Here is a 12,667-nt window from a genome sequence, read left to right as displayed (position 1 = left end):
GACCAAAGTCTTCATTTAGGGATTTGTTGGACTGGAACATGACCAAATTTAATAATTTCTCCAGAATTTCATAAATGTGTCATGAACTTTTGAGGCTGTTTGTATTTCCCTACTTAAGTGTGATTGTGTAACTTTCGTGTTACTGTATGTCAACTGTATGTTAACTTTATGGTCATGGTGTAACTCATAGCTGGCAGATGTAATTAAAGGAAAACTTTATCCAAAATCAGATTTGTCCTCTCTTCATAGAGCTACCCGTCCTAGCAATCCAGTGATGACCAAGTATTTATTTGAGAGTAGTAGTCTTATATCCTTCAATCTCTACCCATGTCATATACCCTTGCCTATAAGCACACAGTTTTAAGACCACATTGATTCCTGCAAGAGACTGGGTTTAAAACATGTTCTTTATTTGTTATTTGTTGACATAAAAATGTGTTGAAGGTAAAGGATATATATACATAAAAAAAAAAGAAAAATACATTGCACAGCATATGCATACATACAGAATACCACTTAAATTTGTTTTTTGTTAACCAGAGTTCCAACTTTATGCAAATTACAGAACTGTAGGCATAATTAAGGCTTGGTTGAGGTCTCAAAAGATAGTTACAGCCATTTCAGCAAAGGCCCAGGCCAAAAGTGGCATGGATGTCCATTAGAAAATGCAACGATGCATGCAAAAGTTGGATTAAAGATAATTAAAATGTAAAAGAGTGTAAAACAAAGGCACTTGGCAAATGTATTTAGCTGAAATCAATATTAAACCATGGATGTCCGCTAAGGAAATGGCCTTTGGCACTGGTTGGGGCTAGCGAGTCTTAAACCAAGAGCTAAAGCTTGCCCCATGTCACAAACACTGGTGAAATCTGAAAAGGTGTGAAGGATTCATAACAATGTACAATTATTTGGAGACGTGCTGTATAAAATGTAATGCCAATGCAATATTTGGTGGTTGTTGATCTGATAGGGATATAAGGCTACCAGTTTTACCTTTTTAACTGAACTGGTATGGTCAAAATGAAACCTGTTTAATTTAATCACAATATTTTAACTTGATCTACTGTTGGCCACAGTATGCATAAAGAGACACTTTTTTTCATAACATATGACAATATTATTCACCTCATATAAATAATTGTGAAAAGGCTTCCATACTAAAGAAATCGATCCCTTGAGTTAAACATAACCATCCTAACCAAAGCACTTGTTGGCTTTTGTCTTGACTAATATCTTAAACATCATCCAGCATGGAAAGAAATAAGGCATATTGTAAAACTAGAAGGAGACCTAAAAACCACAGAACACCCCTGGTTCAATTAGCAATTTTACATTCAGGCTTGACATAACCTGAGATTCAGAGGAAGATGGATCTTTCAGATTGAACCAAAATTCGATATAATTTGGTTTATGTAGAAAAATCACTCACCTTGGTTCCCAAATTTAGCTCCACACAGTCAGAAGGTACATACATATAAGTTAAATGCACGTCATAGAATTCTATATATGCTAAAATAAAGTGACATGTAAACTTTTCCTTAAGAATTGACTTCAGTGCATAATACTAGTATTGTGCTGGACATAGCTCGAACTGGTTGCACAACGACATGACTCACATACAGCACATATATTCCCTTTTGCTTACGGCTTTACAAGGCAAAGCGGAAAGAAGAGTAAAGAAAGGAAAAGGAACAAGAGTGCTTTCTATGAAGCCGCCAGTTCACACTAAGTAACAGTCTCAAAGATCAGCATGATGGATTTCTATTTCAGATCAATAATGTGGTCTGGCAGTCTAGGAAAAAATGTTTGCAAAACTCTAAATAAAGAGTAAATAACAGAGCAGGGCTACGGTGTTCCGGGGGGACTGCATCCGTCTTGGGCTTGGCTAGGAACGCATGTGGTGTTTAGTAGGCAGGCTTGGCAGGATGAGGAACATAGTCAGGATTGTAGGCAGGCTGAGCGGAATTAAAATCTGTGGATGGGGGGGGCTGGGCCTGGTAACCTGCTGGTGGTTGCATTGGGTAGGGTTGTTGACCTGCTGGTACTGGTGGTTGCATTGGGTAGGGCTGATGACCTGGTGTGAATGCTGCCTGGCTGTAGTTGACAGGATATCCTGGGCCAGCTGTGGGGACAGAGGTGGTTACATTTAGTACCTAGTTATGGAAGTATAACAGTGCCAGATATCCTAAAAGCAAAATGTCATGTTGTGTGAATTCATTATCGTGTGACTAAACACAAAGCTTAACACTGGTACTGGGATAGTTCATTTTAGTTTTCTTCCACTCTTGACTATTAAATATTTTCCTCTTCTTTTCCTACTTCTCTAACAGTGCATTCACATGTACGCTTGGCGGTGGGCTTGCCAGACATACTGTATGAGGGCGTGTTGATAACGCAGACTTTTAAAGCGATATTGACAGGTGAACAACCAATCACGTCTTTATGAATTGCTGACCGCTGTGTAACTTCACTAGAAGGAGGTCTACTTTGTGGGTAAAATCTTGCTAACGTGCTAATGTTAGTTAGTTGGCTCAGACACCTTAGTTGTAAATCACCTCAGACTTGTTGTTTTTGGTTACAATATCAGATTGTACAGTGTCCATTTCTCTATAGCTAAAAATCTAAGCAAAAACAGCCAAAGAAATTACATTTATGTACAAACACAACCATCTAAGGAGTTTTTTCAGTCTATCTTGTCAACATAGGGTCAGTATTAGTGTAGTTATAGACCATATCTGCTCATAATGATAATCTGAGAAGGATGAAAGTTGCTGAAGTCATTAGTAGTTTGTAGTACTGTTTAACTAATAGAACAAAAGGGACCCATCTGCAAAAGAAAACAAAGCTAAAAAAAATCATGTTGACTTTTTGGGGAGCAGCTATTATATATATATATTATATACTATGATAATGGTGGAAATAAACAGAACATTAAACATTTTGACTCAGGGAAACATATGCTGAAGATTTGACCCAGGGAAAAAAAAATTCTGAGACCATAAAACCCTTTGAACAGTATCCTTAATGTGCAATATCAATAGGTCATTGAGCTGGGTAACCCTGAGGATAATGAACCTTGGGAATATAGGACCTGTGGGAACAAGAACCCTGGGTCCAATAATACATACACTCCCATTCAGCCACCATTTAAACAATTTTTCCAAGATCTCCATTATTTCTTAGAACTGAAAACATTTTGTAACCCTGATGTTTTGGAGTTTTGTCTATTTGTTTAAAAAAAGAAGAAGTATCTATTTTGTATGATCTTTTCAGTTCTGCCCAGTTGGGTTGAGGGGCATCTGCTTATGTCAGGCCCTACAGAGAGATAATGGTAAACAATGAGAGAGATGCACAGCAAAGCACTGGGGAGAGGGAGAAAGAGGAGAGGAGCTCTGCTATAGATGTTAAAACATCACTATTAAACAGCTATGCACATACTAGACTGGTTATCATGAACAAAGCACACTGTTATTGCTTTGCATATCAAACCAAGTCTGGTTTAAAATAAATCAAGATACTTACCACTCTCCTGATAAGGAGGAGGGGGTCCAACAGCATAGGGTTGCCCTTGGTATGGTGCACTAGGCATGGGTTGACCACCATACCCTACGGGGGTTCCATAGCCAGGCTGCGGCGCCACAGGTTGGTACCCAGGGTACTGTTGGGCAGGGGTGGTGTTTTGGGGATATGGTGAAGTGACCACTGTTGTTGTGTGTGTTGTTGCTATCACCGCTGCACAGAGATAACACAATCTGAACAAGATAGTCGCAGGATACTAGCTAAGTCGTGAATGGGTCTCCATCTCTCTCCCTCCCTCTTTCACATAGAGAAACAACATTGGATAGATAAAACATTTTCATTCACACTCAGTCTTTCATAATGATAAAGTGAGGGGTGTTGTGTATTCCTAGCAGCAGGCACGTGCACAGATAGACCCCAAGTGGTGCTCAAGCACCAGCCCTTGTGCCCTGGTTGAGAAAAAGTGCCCTTTTTTTCTCAAGCCCAATTTTATTTTCATTCATCAATATTTTTAGAATACAAATTAGTTTCTCTGTCATCAATTTCCCCAAATGTGTTTTGATATCTGAGGGGTTATTTATTTGAGATCTTGTGAGAATTTCGCCCCGACATGCTCCGCGGCATAGACGTAGAATACGTATTCTATGCCTATGCTCCACGGTGCTCACAAGCCCCCGCCACAGCCTTCCCTCCTCATCCCCCACATCAGTGCTGAGCGCAAGGCCACACCGGTGCAGTCTACGTCTTCACTGACCTGCAGCATCAGACTAACAGGTAATGACAGTGATTGTGCAACCCCCCGACTTTGTGTGTTATAAATTAACAACAACATTAGTGCCGCTAAAAACATTACGTCTGAAAACATAACTGGTCCGACGTTTCCTAAAAAAAATAAACAAACAACTAACTTGATTTCAAAGCATTGCCCAGCTGTTTACTGACGTTTGTCATGTTAAATGACATTATTTGTCTGAAAGTGCATAGTTTGTGTTGTATAAAGGCCGTTTAGACAATTTCGAAAGTATGTTGAATTTATGTTTATAAATGTCACGAAAATTCACAGCTAGAAAATAGCAGGTAAACTATGCTAGCTCTCGGTGTCATGCTATCCTTGTCCAACATTGTTTAACGTGATATTTATGTATCTCTTCGTTTTGCCTGTTTTACAACGATCAAACTTGTATGAGTAATTGCAGAGGGTGAAAAAGAGTAAAATAAGGGAAATGTAAGCTAGCTGTCTAATACTGCCAAGAGGAAACACAGGTTGAGAAGAGCATAATTAGTGTAATGCTGCTTATGCTTTTACCTTCAGAAAACAGTACAATTATTATCCACAACATTCATTTATCTCTTTTACAAAATTTGCAGCATAATGCCAAAAAAAGACAGAGTCAAAAAGCAGAAGGACAGGGAACTGCAGCAAGCAGCTCAGAGTAGCCGCTCCCTTTTGACTTGGATCAAGCCATCAACAAGCCAATTTAATGAAGGAGAATCAGTTACCCTACCTAGTCCAGGGGAGCCCATCACAGATGAGGAAGGACAGACTCTGTTATGTTCAGGGGCAGCAACAGAAATAGTGATGCCTGAGGAAATGAGTGAAGGAGAGGGTGAAATAACAGCAGCCCCCTCTACATCACAGCTAGGGCATGTGGAGGAAAGATCTGAAAATGAGGATGCAATTTCCAAAATAGCCACCATGCCATACCCTACTGATCCGTCCCACGTTGAAGCATTTAAGATCAGGTGCAATGAGAGCTACAAAGCTATGTGCTGCAGTGTAGGGCCCTGTCAAGCAGAATTAGTTTTCCCTAAAAATGATGAAGGGCGGTCATTCCAAAAGCAATGGTTTTCTGGAAATGGGTGGCTGGAGTATTCCCCAAGTTCAGATTCAATGCACTGTTTCAGTTGTCGGCTTTTTCTACCTGAAGATAAGTATAAAAGCAGAAAGGAGTGGAGAAATGGTATCAGAAAGTGGAATACTGCTCTTGAAAAAATCCAGCAGCACTCTGTCACAGAGGTCCATATGACAAGCATGGTGAGGTGGACCAATTATAGAAAAAAGGCACTCCAGACATCATTTGATGTATCAGATGTTAAGGGAGTGGAAGCCAGAGAGCGAGAGAGGCAGACAAACAGAGAGATACTGACCAGGTTAGTAGATCTCACAGTGTATCTCGCAAGGCAGGGACTAGCATTTCGAGGGGATAATGAGAGTCACTCGAGTAGCAACCGTGGGAACTTTCTGGAACTTGTTGATCTGTTTTCCCGCTATGACAGTGTGCTGAAGATGCATACAGAAAACATTGCAAAAGTGAAAGTCACCAAGAAAAGGCCCCAGGTGTCACTGCTGTCAAACAGAAGCCAAAATGACCTGATCACAGCACTGGGTACTTACATCAGGAGGGAGATCCAAAGAGAAATCAAAGAAGCTCAAATGTACTCCATTCTCTTGGATGAAACCACAGATGTTTCACACAAAGAACAGGTGTCATTTGTAGTGCGATACCTACATCAAAAGCAAATTAAAGAGAGATTCATTGAAGTTTGCAACATTGACACGACAACAGGGCAGGAGCTGGAGAAAACTGTAGTCTCCCTTCTACAGAAGAATGGTCTGGAGGTGAAAAATATGTATGGCCAGGGCTATGATGGAGCAGCCAACATGAGTGGCATGTACAATGGCCTTCAAGCCAGAATACGCACACTTAATGAGAAGGCACTCTATGTGCACTGCAAAGCACACTGCCTGAACTTGGTCCTGGTGGAAGCCTCAAAGTCAAACAAGCACTTTGTGACCTTCTTCAACCTGGTTGAGAAGCTGTATGCCTTTTGCAATGGCTCCTCAAAGCGCCATGCTGCTTTAGTCAGATTGCAGCAGTCCCTGCATCCAAAGGGACCTATTGTGGAGCTCAAGAGGCTTTCAGATACCCGTTGGGCTTGCAGGGAACAAGCACTGAAGGCCCTTCAGAAAAATCTTGAGGCTATTATGATGCTCCTCAATGAGATCTGTGAAAGAATTCCACCTGACCTGGCCCTAGGGGATGCAAAAATGTACAGTAATGCGATTAACTTCGCATTCATCCTCTGCATGGAAATCACCACCCCAGCATTTGCAGTCACTGCTCTTGCATCAAACGCTCTGCAAGAAGAAAGCCTGGACCACTCCACAGCCTACAAGCTAATCGATGGTGTAATTCACACAATACAAGCATTGAGGTCTGAGGAGAAGTTTGCCGAGATATTTCAAGGTGCGTCAGAGAAGGCAGAGGCTCTCAACATTCCTTTACCTACCGTTGTGCCTGGCCAGGAGAGGAAACGGAAAGTGCCAGTGCGTTTCAACCAAAGCACAACTGCATCGCAAGTTAGTGATGAGATTGACTCTTTGGAGTCATACTACAGGAAGAATGTGTACTACACATTTATTGATACCTTGACTGCAGAGCTCAACAGGAGATTCCATAGGAGCATCACTGGAAGTCCAACTGGCTCAATCATACGGTCCTTCCACTCTCTAACAGTGTGTGCCAACTGGACAAGCACCCCAAACCCAGAGGCAGAGGAAGCTGTCCATGTTCTTTGTGACTTCTATGAGGAAAATGAGGACCAGCTGAAGACAGAGGTAAAGGTGTTCCACTCCAGCTTTCCCTCGAAGAACCTGCAAGAAATCCTTGCCATTGTGGAGGAGAACTCTGGCCAGCTCATCTTTCCAACATTTGTGAAGATGGTAAGGATCTATGCAACACTGCCAGTGACAACAGCTTCAGTGGAAAGATCCTTTTCAAAACTGAAGATTATAAAGAACAGGCTCAGGAGTCTCTGTGGGGAAGAAAGACTCTCTGACCTTCTCCTGCTTGCCATTGAGCAAGACATTGAAATAAATCACAGTGAAGTGATACAAATCTTCCAAGAAATGGCACCAAGGAGGATGCTCCTGTGAAGATCCTTTAATTTATCCAGAGCAGAGTTTTGATAAGTTCTAAGTTAGAATATTGTTTGATTATTTAACATACTATTTGCTTATACAATATGGCCTTGTTTTGTCTGTTTATGCCTGTTATTCATTTATTTATTCAATTTGATCATTTGATCTAGTTTGTTAACACAAATAAATATATAAGTTGAAAACCTCCTTCTGTGTTTTTTTATTTATTATTATTATTTTTAATTTCATAAATAATTTTGGCGATGGGTGCCCTTTTTTTTTTTTTGAGCACCTGCCCCCCAAAATGTCTGTGCACGTGCCTGCCTAGCAGATTGTATTTAAAGTGATGCTATGGAGCGTGTTTGTAGTTGCTAGGGTATCTCTAACTTAGGGAACCATCTTTACAGTTGGCAGCTGTTAGCATGTGATGAACTCATGTTAACATGTGTGAATATGAGGCTGCACAGGCTCCCTGAGGGTTTCAGGGGACCAATTAACAATAGATTTAAAGGTTTAGCGTCCATTCCCACACCACACCATAATAATACATAATGCTCAAGAACTGTTTTTTTACTGTGGGGGTTGTAGGTTTGTTTTATGAAATTAAATCAAAATACTGAAATGCAGTTCATATACGGTGCATTCAATAGGAAAATACAGTAGACACATTAAGTTCCTCAAGTTAAGAAAAAAAAAACAGGGCTGCCATGCTGTTTTATGTTTAAGCTGTCATGATTTCAAGAGAACAAGCAAGGACTCATTCTGCAAGTTAGCCCTTACAGCTAAGGGCTCGTCATTGTTTCTAGATTCCTCCCACTGCAATTTTCCATTTGAGGTAGGTGGGTGGTTTGGGGGGGGGGGGGGGGGCTGACAGACAGTTAAGAGTGTGGTAATGACTGCCTTGACTCATTCTGGTTGGGGAATCCCAGAATTTACCCTCAACTTGAAACAGCCACACTAGGTTGTGTAGAGGGTCAGGAAATTAGACAGTACTTTGTGTGATTTTATTTGCACTGTTTCTGTATTTCTGCAGTCGATTCCCCTGACAACCCTCTAACTCCCAACAAGCAACTTAACATACATTGTACATTTATCAACTTTTACCATTAACTGCAAACTGGCAAACTTCAATTTCAACAATGGCCTAATATAATAAGATTAATTGATTTCACTGCTTTGTAGGGGTTTGCAAAAAAATCGATTCACATTCGTATCGCGATTCAAGTGCTTCCGATTCAGAATCGATTCATAGAATTCCAAAAATCGAGTCATATTGAAAAAATAAATAAATAATAATAATTTAAATTAACGTTCTTTTTGGCTTCGCAACCTGTGTAGTAGGCTAACGTTACGGTTTGAGTGATGGTGAGCGCGATACGGCGAAATGGTTGATAAAAAGCTTCTGAATAGAAAGTTTACCTTTAAAAGTTGTGATGTGCAAAAGAAGCGAGCTTCACTGTTGTCTGAAAATGTCAACAGGCAGCTGGCTGAAAGCACAGAAGTAGTAGGCTTACCTTTTATTGGTAACCTAACTGTTACGGTTCATTGTTTTTGAAATAAGAGGCCTGACTTCTATGTTCACAGCAAACTTGAAAAAAAGAAAATATTAAGCCATGGTTTTACTGCACTATAGGCTGAGTCTGAAATGTGCACTTTATAATTTTATTTTGTACCGCCCTGTTTGGCAATGTTATTTTACAATAAAATAAAACATTGCATAAAGCAAGCCAATCCACTTTTCCATGATAATTAATTTGCGATATATCGCGATTAATTTTGAGTTAACTATGACAAAAATGCGATTAATCACGATCGTTTGACAGCACTAACATTTACATACTGTGAATACATTTTTTTCAGTTGAGAATCGTTTTTGAATCGAATCGTGAGCCTAAAAATCGGTATCGAATCGAATCGTGGCATTTTCTGAATTGTGCACCCCTACTGCTTTGTATCCATACAGTGGCCATTAATTCACAACAGATAAACAAGCAGAATACTTAACTACCATTTACCTCTTCCTTTCCTATTAAAATTCTACAATTTGACTTAACAACTGAGGGTTACAGAGGTCAAGGAGAAATGGACCCAGAGACAGATCCTTACAGAGGGTCACTGAGACAGAACATTGGCTGAATTGGCTAAATAATAAGTACGTTTTAGATTTTTACACACACACACACAAAGTTGAGCTTAGAAGATAGGACTTACGTCTGGGCTTGCGGCACATTTTATAAAGGCAGCAGCAGGGGCAAACACAACAGCAGATGACAAGGAGGATGACGATGATCATGGAAGCAACAATCCCAGAGATCGCAAATGTCGTTGTCCCACTAGACCTTTGGGGGGAAAGCAAACTATGTAAAAATAGTTTTACACAAACTGAAGAATATCTTTTATATTTCACATGATTAACTTATATGTGAATGTACGCACACACACATGCAACACAGACACATCAGCATGTTTATGTATATAACTTATATATCTATACAGACTACCTTAATCTAGAAAGGCCAATTTCAGTCTGCATGTACAAACACATATACACAAATACGAAAATAAAACACAAAAATATAATTACCTGCAGTAAAACCACATACAGTATATTTGTTTAGCCCATTTTTATATTTGTTTACCAAATTGTAATAACACCTAATTGAAATGTACATAGAAAATAATATACACAATTGTAGTATTGTATTTCTACTAGGTAATAGATAAATGGTTTATCTGTTACATACATGAAGCAGTCCTCTTGCATATTCTCAGAGAAACTCAATGAATGCTTTGAACAGCAGAATCGCCTTTCACAGCTACCACAGCACCATGTTTTAGAGACGCATTTCACCACTTGGTGATATGTGCTCCCATCATAGTAACTCTGGCAATCATTTTCATCATCTGTAAAGTAAAAGGGAATATAATATGAATGTGTTACACTACCATTCAAAAGTTTGGGGTAACCCAGAACATTTTGTGTTTTCCATGAAAACTCACACTTTTATTTATCAGATGAGTTGCAAAATGAATACAAAATATTGTCAATACATTGACAAAGATAGAAATTATAATTTTTATTTGAAATATTAATTTTGTTCTTCCAACTTCGCTTTCTTCAAAGAATGCTTCATTTGCAGCAATTACAGCATTGCAGACCTTTGGCATTCTAGCTGTTAATTTGTTGAGGTAATCTGTAGAAATTTCACCCCACACTTCCTGAAGCACCACCCAAAAGTTGGATTGGCTTGATGGGCACTTCTTGGGTACTATACAGTCAAGCTGCTCCCAAGTTAGTTTTTAAAATAAATTAACAGAGCTTTCAGGCTCTGGGTACAAATGAATGTCATCAGAAACCAGAAATGTGGCTGTATCAACAGTAACTGTTAAAAGTTCTGTCTTCACCAACAAGGTATCTGGCTCTCTTTAATAAAGGGCAAGACTTACACTTATCAAGCATCCATGTTCTTTGTCTGTCTAAGGTTTTTGTGTCAGACATAGTGGCAAAATTATGACTTTAATAGAAAGCATCTAAATTGACACGGTAACTGACAAGTGGCTGGTGTGGACTCATATGTGAAGAACAGCTAAAAGAGGCTGACTGTTACAAACATTTAAAAGTAAAAAATAAATAAATAAAACTGTTGAAAAATGAAAAGACAAAAACTATGAGCAAATGTAATGTCAAGTGGTAACCATATTAAACGTATTAGTTAACTTCACATCGTTGAAAGCACTCTGCTATGTGTACAAAAAAAGCTTACAGCCATGATCTAGGCCAGTGTTTCTCAGCTGGTAGGTCGCAGAATCATTGAATGAATGGGAGTGTCTGTCGCGGAGTGTCTGTTCTTAGAACATAAATGCTTCTTGAAGAAAACATACGAACTTTGACATGGCAAAAGTCTTTCCGGTTCTTAAGCCTCAATCAGGGGAAATGGAGCACTCGGGGACGGGTAGACAGATAATGTTTTGCGTGAGATGCATAGCCTAACGTATGGGAGGCCGAGTTGATGGAGTTGATGTGACGTAAACTGGGAGAGCCTCGACCTACTAGCCGTCTACATACAGATGCCACTGGTGGGCTAATTCAATCTATGCTATAATTCATAACTCTATAAGAAAAGTTAAAACGTTTAGCTAATTGTCTACTGTAGTTATATTGTTGAGAAACGTAATTTCTTGTAATTTCCAGTTAGCATGTGACGGATATTGGCTATTATGTTTTTGTGTCTAAGTTTACTTTATGATTTGAATTAAACACATTTTGGTCACAACTTAATGACCATAGGAAAAGTATCCCTAGGCCAGACGAGTTGAGAACCATTGATCTAGGCGTTTCACTGTGCTTGTTTTACTTGTAGACCCGGTTACAAGGATGAGTTCCAGAAATAAATAAAACGATGAAAGTTGGAAAATATGATCTCAACTGAATTACAGTTAATTTAGTACACTGTTTTGTCTCAAAGGTTATTTTTTGCCCTCAAACTATTATGTTTAGCAACCACACAACCTCACTAGTGCATCTTGCATTACAAGCCTTAAGGTTCCTTAAAAGCTAACAACATTAGACATGTGGACTCAAAAAGACGTATCACTGTTGGCTTAAGTTAGGTTAATCTGATGGGCTCTGTAGCCTTGGGTGTATGCTTACATTAATGGTAACTCATATATTTAAATATTTCACTAGAATACATTTGGTTAGGGTCCATAACCGATGAAAAGAAAACATAGATACACGGTAGCTAGCTAGCTTTAGCTACCAAAAGTCGGGCTTTCTTTAATGCCCAGTGTTCGACCTTCGACTTCAATCGCATGTGAATAGTTCAATTATGTTAATCTTACCAGCTGCAACCATTAAGAGTGTCCCAAAAAACACCAGAAATTGGACAAGGAACGCCATCGCTGAGACGTGAGGTCGCCTTGTCTTCTGACTTGAATTTGCGATTGCGACTGAGTGACGTTTTTTGTGTAATGTAATATGACACACTCCTAGCTACGCCTTATCGTTATCGGCGTTAGTTCTCTGCACAGCAGTGCTGAACCAAACGGAACCCTCTGGGACCCAGCCAACCTTCTCAACTGGTCTTTCTTTCTTAGACAGATTTAAAACTCGTTAGTGAGCTTACATAGTAGGGGGGTCATCCCCATATTCTAGTAGTTTTTGTGTTTATTTGTATATTTAGCCACAAGAGTAATAGACGTGCATTTCCTGAAGGAGATACCACC

General features: G+C 39.5%; 1 protein-coding gene across 1 annotated transcript; it reads right to left on the bottom strand.

Moving 5' to 3' along the window:
* Positions 1-433: 433 nt before the first annotated feature.
* Positions 434-12,379, bottom strand: shisa10.1 (shisa family member 10, tandem duplicate 1). The gene is made up of 5 exons (XM_080846853.1): positions 12,284-12,379; positions 10,186-10,345; positions 9,653-9,780; positions 3,523-3,732; positions 434-2,122 (listed from the first exon to the last, which is right to left on the bottom strand). The coding sequence occupies exons 1-5, from the start codon at positions 12,339-12,341 to the stop codon at positions 1,905-1,907; spliced, it is 774 nt and encodes a 257-aa protein (XP_080702979.1). The 5' UTR covers positions 12,342-12,379; the 3' UTR covers positions 434-1,904.
* Positions 12,380-12,667: the final 288 nt, after the last annotated feature.

The sequence above is a fragment of the Sprattus sprattus genome (assembly GCF_963457725.1).
Source record: "Sprattus sprattus genome assembly, chromosome: 10".
NCBI classification, from domain to species: Eukaryota; Metazoa; Chordata; class Actinopteri; order Clupeiformes; family Clupeidae; genus Sprattus; species Sprattus sprattus.
The sequence above is the reverse complement of the archived record's forward strand: the minus strand, read 5'-3'. Positions and strand labels throughout refer to the sequence as shown.